This window comes from Danio rerio, chromosome 16 (genome assembly GCF_052040795.2).
Source record: "Danio rerio strain M-AB ecotype USA chromosome 16, GRCz13ab, whole genome shotgun sequence".
Classification (NCBI taxonomy): domain Eukaryota; kingdom Metazoa; phylum Chordata; class Actinopteri; order Cypriniformes; family Danionidae; genus Danio; species Danio rerio.
This window is the reverse complement of record NC_141036.1, coordinates 39,744,454-39,763,249: the sequence shown is the minus strand read 5'-3', so window position 1 is coordinate 39,763,249 and position 18,796 is coordinate 39,744,454. Positions and strand designations below refer to the sequence as shown.

Here is an 18,796-nt window from a genome sequence, read left to right as displayed (position 1 = left end):
AAAAATTACAATAAAAATGTAAACCTGTTTACAATTTAAAACTGTTGAACATAAAGAACAATTACGTGAAAAAACAAAACAATATATTTACTAATTAATACTATTTATTAAAATTAATAATTACATTAATATCTAAAAAAAATCTGGCAGCTGTGGATGCCACAATAATTATGTAACGAAAATACATTTTAAAATGTAAACAACTTAACAGCATAAGATCATCACTTTAGTCAATTGTGTTTATTTATAATATTTTAAGAAGACCAATGTTGTTTCGTATAATGAACATAGTTTAATTTCAGTAGCAACTGTAAATCATTTGCTTTACCCTTGACCATGCATGAAAACAATAACTTGTATGTTACACAGTACCTAGGGATATAAATTCTAGATATGCATAGATCATAGAAACTGCACTCAAAGACAAAGTAATCCAACTATAATTTGTATTTATTAACCATAAACAAGTCAACACTGTCTGTCAGTTTGCAACACAAATTTCTATTACTTTCCTTGCAAACGATACATTCACCTTTTAGAGAGCATGTGACAGTTTAATAATTGTCTTCTTGAAAACAAATAAGGAAAGTTATAGGCAAAGAGATGGGAGACATTGCCAGTAAAACTAAAATTGAAATGCCAATAAAATGAAAGACTTTTTAGTAACACTTTATAATAACTACACACTATGAACCATTTATTAAGCATTAGCAAATAGTGAATTCATTAACTGTTAAGCATTAACTCTACAATGATAAACGTTAGGAAGCAGTTTATATATATATACGGCTACAAATACTGTTTTCTTGACTTATAAGCACACTAATATGTGCTTAATAACTGTATTTTCATCATGTGTGGGTGATTGATTTTTCATGACTAAATTAAGTATTGCATTATTTACAAACCATTTGTATGAGTAATTGGTGATATTTAAGATCATTGAGAATGAGTTAGTAAATAATTAATAAACTATTGAAATCAATATTTTTATATTGTATTATTCAGGCATGTAGTAATGGTTACTATGTATGTTAATAAATGCTTTACTGACTCAACTTAATGCAGTTTTGTAACCTAACCTAAAGTGAGGACTATTTATGCTTATAAATCCCTTATAAATGATAATTAAAGGCTCATTATCAAATGAACAACACATCCTTGCAATCTTATTTTAAAAATTTAATTACTGTAAAGTTTAAACATTGCCGAATAACAGGAGTGTCAAAATTTAACATAAAATTGGATTAAAAAACAATATAATTTAACAATATAATAGGATGCAACATTTCAATGTTATGTAGCAATGTTTAAACTCTACAGTAATTTTATTTTACACAAGATTGCAAAGATTTATTTTCATTTGATACAGTTTCATTTGTGTTTCTTCAAATTAATAAAAAAAAATCCTGTTTAGAATTTAACTGAGCCTTGTCATTTATAAGGGATTTATAAAGCATAAATAGTCCTCACTTTAGATTAGGTCACAAAACTGCATGAAGTTGAGTTAATAAAGCATTTATTAACATACAAATTAACTATTAGTATATGCCTGAATAATAATATTTATAAATGTTTATTTAAATAGTTAATTAATCATTAACTTACGCATTCTGAATGATCTTAAAAAACCACCAACTACTCTTAAATAACTGCTTTGTAAATAATGCGATACTCAATTTAGTCATGAAAAATGAATCATGAACAAAGTATGAAAATACAGTTATTAAGCACATTACACATGCTTTTAAGTCAAGAATACAACATTTTTAGCCATTATTATAAACTGTCTACTAATGTTTATTAATGTAGAGTTAATGCTCAACAGTAAATTAATCCATTATATTTATTAATGCTTAATAAATGGTTCATAGTGTGTAGTTATTATAAAGTGCTACCAACTTTTCTCTTAAATCGGGTTAAGAACATTTAACAATTGTTTTATAAACAAATATTCAATACAAACCAACAATTCAGGAATAACTTAATTCAGAAAACACTAGAGCAATAAAAACTCTAACAGTTGTGTAATAACACATACATTAAGCATGGCAGATCAAACAAACCTGAGAAACTGGCATTCACTGTATGTCCAAACCTGACTGACTTCAGTCCGTATTTAGACATCACGCCATTCATGATCGGAAAGTTCCTGAATCAAGGTAAGAACTCTTGGGTTCACATGAAGACGGGCTGTGTTTGTCTTCTCCACTTTAGTGCCTTTCTCTGGGTTGATAGAGAAGAAACACCTGAGCAAAAAAGAGAAAAAAATGAATTGTATTAATGATAAAAAAATCTTATGTTTTTGGGAAAATCTTCTTTTTTTGGGAAAAATACCTTTTTAATTGAAATTATAATTTTAATTATAATTAATATAATAGAAATTTGTCAACCTGTACATATAAACCAGGGAAAAGAAAACCTTGCATTAGCAATTTAGGTCACTTCAATGTTGTATAAAGCCTGTACAAAAACACATACCTCTGCAAAAACTCCAAGGTTGATGCCAGCTCTGATGGGTAATGGATGTTGAAGCAATAATAGCTCCCAAACATCATGCACAGGGCGGAAATGAAGGAGGGGATGTTGTCATGTACAACAGTTCGATCCACACACAGCATGAAACGCTTCGATGAAAAGCAGGATTGGCCTTAGAAAAAAGTTAAATAAAAGTTAAATTTGGTATTTAATTATAATACCATAAAAGTAAAAAATACAAACAAATTAAAAAACCTTTACAAGATTTATTTGTTACAAATATTTCAAATGAATGTACAATTAACAATACTTGAACAATGCTGAACGGTCTATTAAACGTTATCATGACATTCTTTGATCTTGAAATACATAATAATGTGAGTAACAACAAATAATAAATGCCATATAAGTACTGTTGTACGTTCATGATTACTAATGGTAACAAATTTATTGTTATTGTAAAGTATGAAGCTAATAATATACGAAAACAATCTGAATTTGAATTGTGTTCATTTAAATTATTTGCTATTGTAATTTAATAAATCTAAATTTTTATATGCCGTAAAAAAAAATTGAATTTGAATTTCTTAACTTGAATATTGAACATCTGAAATTTAAGACAACTGAATTTTTCTATAGACGTATTTTCATAGACTGCAGGTATCCAGTTTGTGAAAGTAGTTTCAAGTCAGGATAAAGAAATTCCAAATATCATATTCAATATTATAAAATTTTAAACCAGAAATTCAGATTGTGAAATTCAGATTCAGCAGAAAGTAGGTGAGGGGTCATCAACGGAAGAGTAGACGATCACTGAAAAGTCAAACTAGGAATCATTCACCACGAGGGTGGGGGTTTGGGGGGTCTGGAAATAGGTCAAAATAAATGTTATTTGTCGACATATAGCCTAATGTAAAATTAAACTCATGTATTTTAGCTTTAAGTATGGGGAAGGATGCTTTCAGTTTCGGGTTACATAAAAAAAACGTTGAAAACTCATCAAGTGGCTTTCACTGTACACTTTTCACAACAATATAGACTTATTAACACCTCATGTTACCATTTGAACAAAAAGTTTTAAGCACTTAACAAATGAGGCTAACAAAAATCTCTGAGCAAGTAATTCACAATGAGTCACTTAATTCATTTATAAATAAGCCGAATCGAACACCTCTGAATGAACAATTCAGTGACAAAGATAGAGGTTTGGTGCCACCTGTTGGACATTTTGGTTTCAATGTATTTTAGCCAAAAATAATGCGATATTTTTAAATATATGGAAAATCTGATAATTTAAATAAATATAAATGTAAGGATAAATATGACATCTTGGATGTGAATAGATGATTTTTAAAAGAGGCAGCATTTCAGTGTTGATGATAGACTTTGGCCAAACATTAAAATCTTCCTTAAAATACTATACTATATACTATATAGTAAAAAGCATGTGCATGCAAATATGTCATTTACCACAGCTGTAAAACGCAGGGAGTTTGAAAATGCAGGCAAAAATGAAAAAATAAAATTTATTAAACAACGAGATGTAATTGAATTAAGTATATGAATTTGGTTCACTGAAGCATGTATATATTTATTACACAAACTAGTGAAAATAGCTGACCCTGATAGTCAGTTTGCAGAAGAATTGTGTCCTCCTGAGCCTCACATACACCAGGCTGTAAACTCACGCAGCTCTGTAAATGAGCTTTAACTTTTTGGTGATCGTCTACTCTTTCCTGTCGATGACCCCTGACCTTATTTCTGCTGAATCTGAATTTCACAATCTAAAATTCTGGTTTTGAGTTTTATATTACTGAGTTTGATGTTCTGAATTTATTTATCCTGAAAACTTGATACTGTACTTTTATAAACTGGATATCTGCAGTCTATGAAAATACGTCTATAAAAAATTTCTGCCTTGAAAATTACAGTTGTCTTAAATTTTAGATGTTCAATATTCAAGTTAAGAAATTCAAATTCAAAAAATTAATTCAAATTCAAAATTTAACGGCATATAAAAATTCTGATTTATTAAATTACAATTGTCAATAATTCAAACAAAAAAATGCAGATTTTTTGTCATATTTTAGCTCCATAGTCAAGCATTAAAAAAAAATTTATAGCAAAGAAACAAACAAATAAACTTACCACACACAACAAGTGTTGGGGTCAAATTAACTTTGTCCATCTCTACCTCTTCTGCGAGGCATGTGTCCTCCACATGACAGAACATAGCATCTTCCTTCTCATTGAAGTAGGAAAGCAAAAGCATCAACATCTCTTTCACATCTTCAGAGCAACCACTTAGCTCTCCCCTCATCACTTTAAACTTTGTTAAGTCCTGCAGGAACTTTTTGTTTTTGTTCACACCAACTGTACTGAAGTAGTTTAGGAGTCGTTTCCCCTTCAAGTCCAGATTCCGGGTGAAAGTTTCATTAAGACCAATTCCGGTAAGCTCCTTGTAGTGAACTGCCATGCCAAGCTCATTAAACCACCATGGCCAATCCTCCAGGAGACATTTTATATTCTTGCCCTGATTTACTTGGTTACGTTGTGTGTAGAAAGTCAATTTCATTAGATGTCTGACTTCTTCTGCATCTGCATCAGTTTGACGAGACATTATCTTCATTTTCTCTTTCTTTTCCTCCTGGCTTTCAGAGGTCTCTCCCAGTGGCAGGAATTTTACATGCCAGTTAATGCATCCATATGTATCCTGAATTGCTGCCCTCTTTTCTGGAGGAATTTCATCCGTGTCAGAGTCATCAGTCTGATGTCTTCGTTTTCTTATTTTGGGTGTTGTAGATCGCTTCACATTTTCAATCCTATACTGCAATTGCTTCACTAAAGAATGATACCCTGGCCCAACCACATCCCCCTCTATTACATCCAGGAGAGACTCTGGATACTTTGCTACCATCTTTTTGGCAACTTCAGTAGAATTCCTTTTATTTGGGCATGAACATTTTCGCATCATCTCGTTTACCACAATCCGGACCATCTCTCTTCTCATTCGTGGACTTGGTCGTTTTCCTCTCTCCAAAAATTGCATTAGTTCCTGAGGAAATTTATCCCATGGTATCAGAAACGTATCCACCCAGTCTACATCTGGGCTTTGGGAGATGCTGGTGGAGGATGATTGAGAACTTGCAGGTGAACTATGCAAGGCTGTGGAAGGTTGTGGTGAGCTGCTTGTTTCTGGTGTCTGGCCTGCAAAAGGTCATGCACAAACAATAGTCATTAACACAAAGTTTTTTTTATTTTATTTACATTTTCTTTTCAAGACCTTTTTACACATGTAACTTTGTGAACTTGTCTTGGAGTATTCTGTTCTGCAACACATGACTTACATCTTAACTTCCAAGCAGCAAGGACTTTTCGAGCTTGGATTGGCCTTAATGCCGTTAGCAAATCAGATTCCTCAATAAACTTAAAATCATCATATGTCTCCACTCCAATGGATTGCAATGTCTCCTCTAAAATGTCTTTTGTTGCCTCTGGAAGGTTAGGCAAGACCTCAGTGATGGCAGTACGTAGAAATGTTGTCTCCAAGTCAGTCATTACTGAAATCAATCAAGTAGTGATTAAACATGTAGTTATTAAATTTATTAAGAGTTTATTTCTGTTCATCAAATTGCAAATAAAACAAAAATCTTACTATTTTCAAAAGGATAGATCACAACATTTTTTAATTTAAAATCTATAATTTATTTATCCTTGACATATTTTATACCAGTTTGAGTTTTTTTGAGACAACATTTAAAAGAATGTTGGAAACTTGTAACCATAGACTTCCATAGTAGGAAAAAATACTATAGAAGTCAACAGTTAAATTATCATCTTGAGAAAAAAAAATAAACAAATCCCAAACAGGATTGAAAAAAAAAAGTCAAGGGTAAGTAAATGATATCAACATTTTTTATTTTTGGAAAAACTATCTCTTTAAACTACATGTTATTTTATCTAAGCATACATGATGATTTTTAGTATATTTTTTTCACTTCTGTGGACAAGATCTCTTTACTTCGACAGCACGCTGTGTTTCAGCGTAATGACTTGGTACCCATTAACAATTTATAATGTTAAATAAAAATCAACCAAGTCATTTATGCTAAGACACTGTAGCCTGGTACTCTGTTTAGTCAGAATACAGATGGTATTCAAAATGATATTCAGCTTTTTGTATTCCCATTACAAAAAACACAGCTTCGTCATTTTGGATTAAAATGATGAGAAGTTGAACTCATCACTTTTAGACACAAGAAAATGTCCCTTTTTGTATGACATTCCTTTATAGATTATTTCTGTGGACACAGTAGTATTAAAGTCTGAAAAGTTAAATTCTCTCACTGTATGTTTAATTGATTCACTGTAAAGACTTGGGTAAAAAGTGTAACTGTCTTTGACATGCAACAGAAAACAGAGTTTACCTTTATTTCTTTGATGTCTTGACTGTCTTAAGATCGTAAATCATGAACAGCAGAATCATAAGTTTCACGGGTGCGCTGTGGACCACAAACATTTGGGTTATCACTCTGAAATTCATTTCTTGTTATTTCACAATACCTGCAAAAATACTGAGCACAATACTGAAATTTTCAGTAAACCCACCAATGGCATGTGAACGCAAATTATCACCACCAGCAATACAATACAGTGCACCTTTAACTACGTTAACGTTACCACCTACAGCTATTCCATTTTCCTCCAAATCTTTTAAATCCACAAACAGCTCTATTCAGTATAATTCAGTAGTTTCAGGTGTTGTTACATCATTTGAAACAACACATTCATGACAGTGGACGACTGAGAAACAGTTTTCCTGTAAATGTCACTTACAGTATTATTTGAGGCAGCTCTATGCTTCCTGGACATGTGAGATGTGAAAGACGATTTAATTGTAAAAGTATTTTTGCAACCCGTTACTGGAAAAGCCACAGGTCGGCCTTCTGCTATATGCGCTTTTAAGTGGCATTAAATCTTCAGCCGTGTTAAACGTGAGGTCACACAACGAAATTTAGAAATTTAAAATCTGCAACTGCTTTAGCACTAACGGTTGATGCAGACTCATTGTGAAATGTGCTTTAAATGCAGCGTAAGAGCAAAATGTTCGCTTACAGCCAGCACTAACATAATTGAAAAATCAATAGGAGTTCGTTACTATGAACTTTACAATGCAACACATAGCCTCTCAGTGTCTCGAAGGTTTTGTTGCAAAAATTACACGTGGTTAAACATCTTTAGACTTCGAACAAAAAATGTTTTTTTTTTCAGCTTTACGTTAGTTAGACGATAAGACAAGGAGCCGAGTTACCTTTGCATTGTGCCACTCATTATTATTTCGACGACCGTGCAACACCCCAAATAATATCCTCTCCCTTTTTGCAGGTGCTTGTATGATAAAGCGTTTAAAGTACAAAGTAAACGAACTTTTCACTAAACTTACCACAGTGCCTCAGTAGTTAGAAATGTTGGCAGACGTCATCCACAGCTTCATTCGCGGGCCGGACAGATGGAGCGCGCGCACTCACTATAAACGTCTGTAAAATGGCTGCTCCCGCAAGAATCAGATAGCCGATTAGTCATTGGACAAGGCAGAACAGAGTTTGAAATTCAAACGCAGACGTTAATTTACACAAAAGCATACATTTGAACTATAAACACATCGCTGTCACATTTTAAATAACAACAAGACATTTATATTTTATTAATTAAATTATTGTTTAAAAAAAATAATTAAAAAATTATATATATATATATATATATATATATATATATATATATATATATATATATATATATATATATATATATATGTTGTTAAATACAGTGGATTAACAATTACATTTTACATAGTGTTCAAAAATAAAGGACCCTTAGGGACAAATAACCATTATCTTTCCATAGGCCAACATTAAATATGATAATTATCAATAAAGCCTAATATTAAAATAGCTTATATACTATTAGGACAATTCTGAACAGACACATTGCCTTTAAAACCCATCATTTAAAACTTGTAAATATGTAATGATATATGTAAGGAAAACATGATTTGGTTATTTTGTGATTGGTATACTAGTGTACACATGCTTTTTTTAATCTGTAATAGGATGATTTTAGTTTGTTTAGTATCAATTTGTAATTTTTACAGCAGCTTTCAGTATTACATGTTTGCACTATTCAAATAACAGTGATCAGTAAATTTTACAAATAAACATTGTTATTGATACACATTCTTACAGTACAATTAACAGTTTAATTTGGTTCAACGTTTTACAACTGTATTTTTATTTTTTACAAAACCATACTGTAAATTTAACACTGTTTCATTGTTTTTCTATTTACAAAATTTAGATGTCACAATTTTACAGAATTTCACAGTTATTTTTACAAACATTTTTTACAGTGTACAGTATGTTGTTACATTTGGTTTTCGGTTTATGTGGTTTTTTGTTTGTTTTTGGTGCTCCCAAATCAAAACGCAGCTGTCTGTTTGATGATAAAATGGGCAGATTTCTCACTTAGCTTCAGCTGTCAAAATACTTAGCTTTTAATGATACGTTTTGTTATATTCAGTTGTGAAACAGTGTTTAGTAGTCCATGTTACAAGTAATGATAATAATTCTTTAAGAATGATTGTCCTCTAGTTAATTTAATATAAAAAAGCTAACCAGAATCAGAATTAGAACCTAAGCAATCTTGCAATAAACAGAATGCTATTGAATGAAAGACTTACCGTGCATTCATATAGGGCTTCAGCATCAACGATTGACCAAGAACGTGTCTGAAGTAGCCACAATTGGCTACTGTCTGAGCTGGGGTATGTGCATAAAGCGATCTGATTGGCTGACGCTTCCGTTGGTGCTTGAAAAGTTGAGAATTTCCCATCTTCTGCAGCAGCGCAGAAGGATCCACAATGCAGTTCGGCAACGCCTGACGTCATGCATTCAAAGTGAATGGGAAGCGTAGACGCTGACGCCCCGTGTGAATGGTGAAAAGTGAAAGTTAAAGTTATTTTCAAATTTTATGCGTTTTTCCAATAGGCTGTATCTACTTCTGCAAAAATGCTTCATTATTATGCAAAACGTATCACACTCAGAGAAGAAGTTTGGTTAATATATATCCCCAAAGCTATACAAATGTTTAATGAAAAGTAAAAGAGAGAAAAGTTAAATAAATTCCTTCCTTAAATAAATCCCTTTTCCCCAACAGTTGCCAGTTTAGGTGCTCTGAGCAGCACAAAGAAGTGGCCTTCATTCTTGATTGAATCAGGCTTTTTGAACGAGTCAGTTCAAAATCAGAATTCTGAGTTAAAAAACCATGTATTAGCATATTAGCCTTACAATTTCTACCATATTTTTAAACCATATTTTAATGCCATTATTAATATTAATACCATATTTGTATTAGTGAGAGTAGTATTCTAGAACAGGGGTTCTCAACTTTTTTTCTTTTACTTCCAGGCCCACTTTTTTCTCCGATCAATTTTTGAAGGCCCACCATAAACATTTGCTTTGCCTTCTATTATTTTCTATTATCAGCATTTTATAAAAAAAAAATATATATATATATATATATACTATTATTTTAAACATACACTGATTCGAAGAGAACCACAGGTCAACAGGGAGAATGCAAAAGACCAGGTTCTGCTTTAAACTGGACTTGAATATCTACTATTAAATATCTACTATTGAAAAATATACTGACAAAAAGTGTAAAATACAGTAAAACATCCTAAGTCTGTTGAAACGCGATTTGATGGCAGTTGAGGTTGTAGCTGGATGTTATTGGGAGATCACTGACAGGAACAGTGAACGGCTTTGCCAGAGCATGTCTGAAGCTCATATGCAAGTTTATTTTGCATATTATGGCAGAAACACCATTGAGCCTCGCAAGATCCTACCTGAATTGTCCGTTATAAAATACTCACAGGACATTAATTTAGACAACTAAGTGGATATATTAAATAGCTCACACATAAATACACAAAGAGAGACTTTCACTTTCACTTCATGCATATTTTGTGAATGTACATGTATTGGTTGCAGACGCGATCATGAGGCTGTTTATGTACCGAGTTCGAAGTAATCAATCAGAGAACAGAAGAAAGTGCATTACTTCGATCATTTTAATAAACCATATTATTATTGAAATCCAAAAGTTATAGTATAATATTGAGAGGGTAATTTTAAGCGATCTCGCGACCCACCTGCAGGATCGCTGAGGCCCACCGATTAAGAATCACTGGTCTAGAATGCAGTTCCACACACACAGTCGTTTGATCAGAATTCTCAATGAATTCAACTCCAGACTGAATTTCAGTGTTAATGACTCAGTGATTTTGATTGATATGAATTATACATATCTCAACAGAGATTCTGTTGAGCTGGTAACTTGCTGGTAAAATAACTGGTTAGGAACTGTCAGTTTTAAACTGAATCATTCGCTGAAAACATTTGAATCTTTTAGAAACAAAGCAAATGACTCTCTTTATGAATGGATCATTGTATTGTACTATTTTTCTTTGCTGTTTTATGGCCGTTTTATGTTTTAAGTAATACAAGTCCTTTTAAAAAAAAAAACAGAAATGTATTTAAAATCATTTTGAGATGCGAGACACTAAGTAGTCTTTCCTTCTGAAAACATCTGTACATTATCTAGGTTTTATACAGTAACTTAGATTAACATAACATTTTTTAGATGAACATAAAATCCAAACATCTGTATGATGTTTATTTTAATTTGTTTTAAAACTACTTTTTGAGGGCTACTTTTAGAACAATGTATGCGTAAAAGATTAAGTAGTCTATTTTATTTGGCATTAATCAGTATATTCTTTGAAACATTATGTTATGATAATAATTATGTAGGCTAAAGGTGCTTCCCACTACACCTCTCAATATTGCACATAGCTTATAAATGTAATCTATCAAAGTATATGAAAATACCCCACCACTAATCATAGACTAAAATGGCTTGCACTTAAAATATATAATACATTTATATCATTAAGAGTTATCCTTCTGCTCGAAGATACACTGTCATGGAATCAATCAGAACATTCTCCGTCTAATAACCATCTGTTGACAGTATAAATTGGCTGAAAGCATATCTTCCAAAGAAAAAGGCTTGGATATACTGTAATAGAAGTCTTCATCCACATTGAAGTTACTGATAGCCTGACTGCAGCAGGATTCATTGGTATGTCCTTAGAGGGCTCCGACAAGCCAATTCTTCAAAAATTTAATGAAGGCTAATAACAGCCTAGCTCTCCAAAGGGAACTTGTTCACATTAATAAACAAAACAAGCGGATGAGCCTGCGCACACAAAAGCCGCCGTGCTCTCTAGCCAAGGGGCTTTCAACCCTGGCAGTGGCTCAAGCCTGATGTTTTCTCTGTGTTGTGTTGCGGTGCCAAATTATATTGTAATTACTTATTGGAGGCAGCCATGACGAGGCTGAGGCTGAGGCGAGGGGCAAGGGGAGCAGAGAGCAGAACTTGATTGTTGCTGATGGTAAATCGTTTGTGCTTGGCTTCAAGAACATGTGCTGATGGAAAAAAAAATAAAAGCTGGGCGGTCCACGTCTCTCTCAGGATCGTCGGAGAACGTCTCAAATGTCTTTGGCTTTCGTAGAAGAGGAGTAATTGCCCAAAGAAGGTCTCAGTTTGTCAGCTTTGCTATCTTTTCCCCTGAATCCCTATGCTGAACTGTTAGCGAATGTTGTAAATGAAACCTACTGGGACTGAAGCACTATTCTTCCTTTGTTCTCTCGAATAAATTGGCTCACATGAGTAATAGGGATTGGAATTGCGAGGAATTAAATGATTCTGATTCTTAACTGCAATTCTGATTTGGTTTGCTTAGGCTTGGCTCACGCTACAGGAGTACAGTATGATCACGTAACATATCGAAGATATTCTTCTGATTTTCTTCTGTAAAATCTTATGATAGACATACTTAACCCTTATTTATACTTCTGCGTCAAAAGATCTGTGTTTTGTCTGTGCTGATTTGGCAATAACACATCTGAAAAACTTATAGCCAGTGGAGTCTACTGTGTTGAGTTTCTTTGCCAGTGTTTTTTTATGCTTTTTTGGTAGCGCAAGCTCTCTTTTAAGTAGAAAGGGGAAAAAACTGACAAACGTTCAACAACTTTACCCATAAGGTTTACACAGAAACAAAAATATCAATCTGGGGCTCTTCCATGGTACTCGACAATTGTTAAATCTTTTAGCCATTGGCCTTGCTCTGATCCCACAGCTCTAGACCCCACCCACGCTTCGCACTACTACCAAACTGACCAATCACAGATATTGTGCTCCGCATCATTATATCATGTAGTTAAGAGGTGCGTTTGTGTGGCAAACTTCTTAGCATGTGTAAATATCATTCCAGGTGAAGATGATGACGATGCACTCAGTTGGGAGAAATGTGATGAACAAGATGAGCCAATAAAAGCGGAAAAGTTTTGACTTGAGGAAGATTTTGACTATCTTTCTGGCCTATCATCGCAGTAAAATCTGCTTCTGATCAGGACTCTGTAGTGTAAGACTTAAAGCTTAAGGCTTTCGTGCATTAAGGCCCGTGCACATCGAGACTTTTTTTGCTCGCGTTTTCCATCGATGTTTAACGTCTTGTGACTAAATAAAGAGCGTCAATGTGATCGTGCACACTAATGCACAAAACGCCAGGTGCAAAAGCGTCATTTAAAAAAAAATAATGCTTGTTTTTTTTTTTTGACACGCCACGTTAAAACCTTCTCCACCAATCAAATCAGCACTTTTGTTCACGTGGACGGAGCTGCTGAAGCTACAGTAAACAGCACTTGGAGGCGCTCAAGCGCAAAACTGCCAATGCGAGCACACATTGAAGAAGATGCCCAGAGGTGATATGAACGTGGAGCTGCTTATTGCACTGCTGAACAATAATCATTTCTTCATCACTAGAGCTGGAGCTGCTACTTCAACCATACATGCTTGTTCGAGTCACCAGTAACTTTTTACAACAAGCATGTGAACTTCCTCTTATTCTGGTGTCGGAAGTTTAAAGTTGTGTAGCGCCATCTAACGTCAAAGAGTGATTGTGCATACTCTTCTGGTTTATGCCAGTGAAAAGCGCTTGGGTTTGAATATGGAAAAACGTCTTGTAAATCGCTGATGATAAACGCAAACGAAAAGCATCCCGGTGTGTAGGAGCCTTTATGTTGTTAATAAATACCTTGTCATGAATCTGTTCTATGTGCTGATGATGTATGCATTACTTCTGTACTAAAATATCTGTTATTGTTACGTTCTTAGTAGAACATGCGGTGACCAATGTGCTGACTGAATTTATTAAGCACTAAAACTAGCCCGTGCTAATGTTGGGTTATTATTGAAATGAAAGTGTTGACTGCATTTGTTTTGCACTAAAATTAGTGATTGGTGGTAATGTGTTATGATTCATCAAATTGTGTCATGTTGCAAAATATCTGCTTCTTGTCTTATCAATGGTGTCTGCGGTGAATATTTAACGTTGACTCAACATAAAAGTTAACTTCGAAAGTCGTTCAGCTACTAGTATGCGTCTGTGCAAAGGCAATGCCAGACCATCCTTGTTCCGTTTACTTGATGGATAATGTAATGTGATTAAAATATAGCTTGTTAAATAGACTTAAGTATTCATTTTGTTGTTCAAGCATAAAACGAGATGAAAGCAGATTAAACGCAAGTGCTGTCAGGAGCAGAAGGTTAGTTCTGAAAATACTATGGTAAAATATATGTTCATATTTTAACTTTTTATCATAGTTCAATTAGCCAGGGAAAATCATTGATTTTAAATAAAGCAGATCTTAAACGCAGCATGCTTATGATGGCATGACCGTTCAATAAAAAGCACATGAGCTGGCTTCTTTAAAATTAAATGTCCCCCTGCATTTAATCCACGAACTTCTCCATCTTCCCCATCTATAGCAGCTAGTTTCACAGTCACGCATTGGCTATGTGGAGATACTGACACAGAGTTACCATCCCAATTTAATAACTAATTCTGTATCTTATTGGGAGGTCCTAGATGTGTCTACAAGCAGATTGTAAAGTTTTAAATTTGGTCTGTAACATCTAATATTACCAGATATTCCTGGCAAGAGATCAGAACCAATCAAAGTTCTGGACGAGATTTGTTTTTAGATTGTCTGGAGGGATAAATTGTCTTAAAACTCGTAGTTTGAGCCCGGCTTTAATGTTTTTGCATAGTGGGGTGCCTGTGTCACACTATAATTGGACTTAATTGTTTGCTGATCATCAGAAACAAAAACAATACTTTTGGAACTTCTGTTTTAGTGATTGTGAGTCTTTTCACTGATGCAGCATGTAAAACTGTGAGTCGTGGAGTGATTTTAGTGTAAATTTTTTACTTTTCACAAATCACGAACATCAGGTCTGGGTATTGTCATGACAGTTGAGCAGTGAATATACCCTATATACACCTGTCCAACTGCTTGTTAATGCAAATTTCTAATCAGCCAATCACATGGCAGCAACTCAATGCATTTAAGCATGTAGACATGTAGACACACTTTGGGCCCAGTAGTATCAATTGAGCATCTTATCAACACCACAGCCTACCTGAGTATTGTTGCTGACCATGTCCATTCCTTTATGACCACAGTGTACCCAACTTCTGATGGCTACTTTCAGCAGGATAACACGCCATTTCGTAAAGAGCGAATCATCTCAGATTGGTTTCTTGAACATGACAATGAGTTCACTGTACTCAAATGGCCTCCACAGTCACTAGATCTCAATCCAACAGAGCACCTAAGAGAGAAATTTGCATCATGGATGTGCAGCCGACAAATCTGCAGCAACTGTGTGATGCTGTCAATATGGACAAAGTCTCAGAGGAACATTTCCAATACCTTGTTGAATCTATGCCACAAAGGATTAAGGCGGTTCTGAAGGCAAAATGGGGTCCAACCCGGTACTAGTAAGGTGTATCTAATTAAGTGGCTTGTCAGAGTGTATTTTCAGTACTCATGTATATATATATATATATTCCTGTGCTTATTGTAAATTGTTAAAATTTAAAAAGCATGTATATATCTAGACCTTTATACTGATAATGAAGCTCTGAAGTCCATAGTAGCTTTCATTAGCTCAGGAGCATCTGTAAGCCATTTGACATGTAAAGTGTCCAGTCACAGCATGTTTAACTGTGAGAAAATATAACAATGTTTCTATAGCTACAGGCAAGGAAAACTCTTGCTGCATTTTAAGAATCTATTCCATAACTACAAAACCTTTTGACAGCTTGGCAAATACCTGGTAATTATAATCGTTAATTGTCACAGTTGTAAACAAGACAGCTCAACTGACATTTGAGTGGGTTTGACATAGTGTTGGCTTTGTTTTAAAGTGTACCATTGAAGAACGACACACACATCTCACAGAAAGGGAATCCATCCAATCGGGTAATGACTTCAAAACTGCTGAAGAGCTTCCAGTTTTGTGTGCCATAAAGATCAGTGAATCAGCACTCTGGGAGTGTGACATCTGAGGCTGAGACCTGGTTTTTAGGCCTGTCATGGATAAATGAGTATGACACTAAAACTGGCAGTAGTTGGTGAAGAATTGCTGTCTTGTTGAATGATTGGAATTTTAATGTATTTACTTGGACAGGGACACTGACAACAATATATTAAGCTTGAAAGGAAATGCATTTGTGGACAGGACAGGATGATATTAAAATACAAAAGAGAAAGAAAATAAGCAACATGTTACCATTTAAAACATACACACAGAGTCAAATAAATGTATTGACTAATTCAGACATTAACAATTATTTTTGTTTAGAAAGTAGCACATGGATGTCTTCATAAACAGATCATTGAATCATTGCCTCGTTCTGTTTGTTCCAATACAGATTAACACTATGTCCACATGTTCTGTACATGGGTTTTTAAACTGTGTTGAATGTTAAAGGCACTCCAAACCAACAGGTGGCGATAAAAGGCTTTTACGTTAGGTTCACACCAAACGTGAAATAAAGTATTTGCGCAGGTACAATTACAAAAATACATGATGCAAGCTCTGATGAACACCACCTGTGGTGCAACCTGTCTGTGTCCCACGACAGGAGTTTGAAGGACTTTGGCTGCCTGTTTTGTGTGTATTTATTTATTAAAATATTGAACCTGCCTCCTCCATCCCTTGATTCGTGAGTTTGAACTATATTACAATTACATAAAAGTCAATGCAAATGTGAAAACAGGTGGATTGCTGTCCTGTCTTATTCATGTGGACAGGGCCTAAAACACTGCAGTTTAGCTTCGAGATTTGATTTGAAATTATTTTCTCTGGTGAAACAGAAAAAACACAGTATAGTGACTATGTTATATTGTTATACTGACTGTTTGTTTTGTTGCAAGCTAACTTTCTTTGCCAAAATTATGCTATTATTGTAGACTAATCTTACTACCTTAATTTTAATCAGTCTAAAGAATCCTTGCTTTAAGGATTTTTTTTTTAAATACACTGTAAAAAATTATGTAACAAAGTCCTGACAACTATTTTTTTAATGTTACTGTAACTTTTTTTAATAAGTTAATCAGGTTTCATGTTTTTTTTTTGCAATTAAACAAGGTTTTACTTATTATTTTTAGTCAGTTTGACTAATGTAAGTTAGGGCTGGGCGATTAATTGAGAAGTAATCAAAATCGACATTCAGAAATAATCGATTTGATTTTCAATTTTCCCTACCGCATGTGGAATCACATGACCCCGCTCTGTTAAGGCTGATTAATTACTTCCATGCACCATTTGAAAACGTTACTACACTTGACAATGATTGGAAGCTGCCCCAGATATGCCTTGACAGAGCATATTTTCTATTACAATGAAATTATTTACATTTAAGATATTTTTTTTATACTTTTGCTACTTTCCCACACAATGCAAAGACATATGGTATGGGTGAACTGAATAAACTAAATTGGTTGTAGTGTATGAGTGTGTGTGTGTGAATAAGAGAGTGTATGGGTGTTTCCCAGTACTGTGTTGGGCTGGAAGGGCCTCCTTTGCATAAAGCATAAGCTGGATTAGTTGGCGGTTCATTCTGCTGTGGGGAATTCTGATAAATAAAGGACTAAGCCAAAGGAAAATGAGTGAATGAATGAATGAATGAATAAATGACTGAATGAATGAATGAATGAACTATTTAAGGCAGCAAGATTTTTTACAGTGTACAGTTGTATTTAAAATCTTTAAGCACAATCATTTTGAAATGACATCTATTCCATATATGACATCCCGGCAGCTATTTTATTGTTTTAGTCAGAAATCAAAGTGCCCTTGTTCGTCCATTGTCAAACAAGCCCAGAGGTGGCAGTAATGAGGCGTTCAGCTATAAGGGTCACCTTGATGTCATAGTTAATGTCAAAGCCTTTGCCAGCATGGTTCCTCTGCCCGTCTACTGCGCGATGGAGTCAGCAGCATGTCACTGGGATTTGTGTCCCGCCGCTGCTACCCGCTCATTCTCACCCTACAAGGCTAATGTTCGAGACCGCAGCAGATGTGGTGAGGTGCTCAGGCTGTGGCACATTAAGCTGCTGCCCCTTAGGTCAGGAATGTGTTGCTGTATTAAATGTAATGGGAAGCCAAAATCAGTTGTAGGCTGAGTTTAGGAAGTCCCTGAAGGATTAAAATAATAGTTTGGAATAGTTATAGGAAGCTTAAAGTATTACTTGACCCCCATGTTCAAAGCCTGACATGACTTTACTGAACTCCCATGAACTGTGTGTGTGGGTATTATTTGAATGGGACTTCGTGTGTTGGAGCTGAAATGGGATTTTTAACGTGGCAAAAAAAGAGACGGTGGTAGGATTACTGGAAATAATAATATATAGAGATACAAATTATGAGACATGACCAGTGTTTATTTATACAGTAATAATTTAATAAGGATAATAATAATAATAATAATAATAATAATAATAATAATAATAATTATTATTATTATTATTATTATTAACTAACATTTCTATTGTTTTATATCCAATTATATTTAGTCTTATGATATTAATACTACTACTACTACTACTACTACTACTACTACTAATAATAATAATAATATTAATAACCTACTGTTTCATGTCCAATTACATGTATAATAATAATAATAATAACAATAATAATAATTATAATAATATTAGAAAAACAATTCCTATTGTACTACTACTACTATTACTACTATTAACAATAATAACAACAACAACAATAATAATAATAATAATAATAATAATAATAATTATTATTATTAAAATGTTTATTATTATTA

At 33.9% G+C, this 18,796-nt stretch overlaps 2 protein-coding genes across 17 annotated transcripts in view; one reads left to right on the top strand and one right to left on the bottom strand.

Moving 5' to 3' along the window:
- The window catches only part of ptprub (protein tyrosine phosphatase receptor type Ub), a 454,717-nt gene that overhangs the window by 124,048 nt on the left and 311,873 nt on the right, over positions 1 to 18,796 (top strand).
- Positions 433 to 8,055, bottom strand: LOC147840352 (uncharacterized). Its single transcript, XM_087288312.1, has 6 exons — positions 7,922 to 8,055; positions 6,906 to 6,980; positions 5,826 to 6,038; positions 4,627 to 5,685; positions 2,482 to 2,650; positions 433 to 2,249 (listed from the first exon to the last, which is right to left on the bottom strand). Exons 3-6 carry the CDS (start codon positions 6,034 to 6,036, stop codon positions 2,120 to 2,122), a joined length of 1,569 nt encoding a protein of 522 aa, XP_087144438.1. The 5' UTR covers positions 6,037 to 6,038; positions 6,906 to 6,980; positions 7,922 to 8,055; the 3' UTR covers positions 433 to 2,119.

Coding starts and splice junctions, on each gene's coding strand:
- LOC147840352 (XM_087288312.1), bottom strand. CDS start 6,036: ATGACTGACTTGGAGACAACATTTCTACGTACTGCCATCACTGAGGTC. Junction 2,651..4,626: donor CCCAACACTTGTTGTGTGTG/GTAAGTTTATTT, acceptor CTTTTTTCTAAG/GCCAATCCTGCTTTTCATCG. Junction 2,250..2,481: donor ACCTTGGAGTTTTTGCAGAG/GTATGTGTTTTT, acceptor TTTTTTGCTCAG/GTGTTTCTTCTCTATCAACC.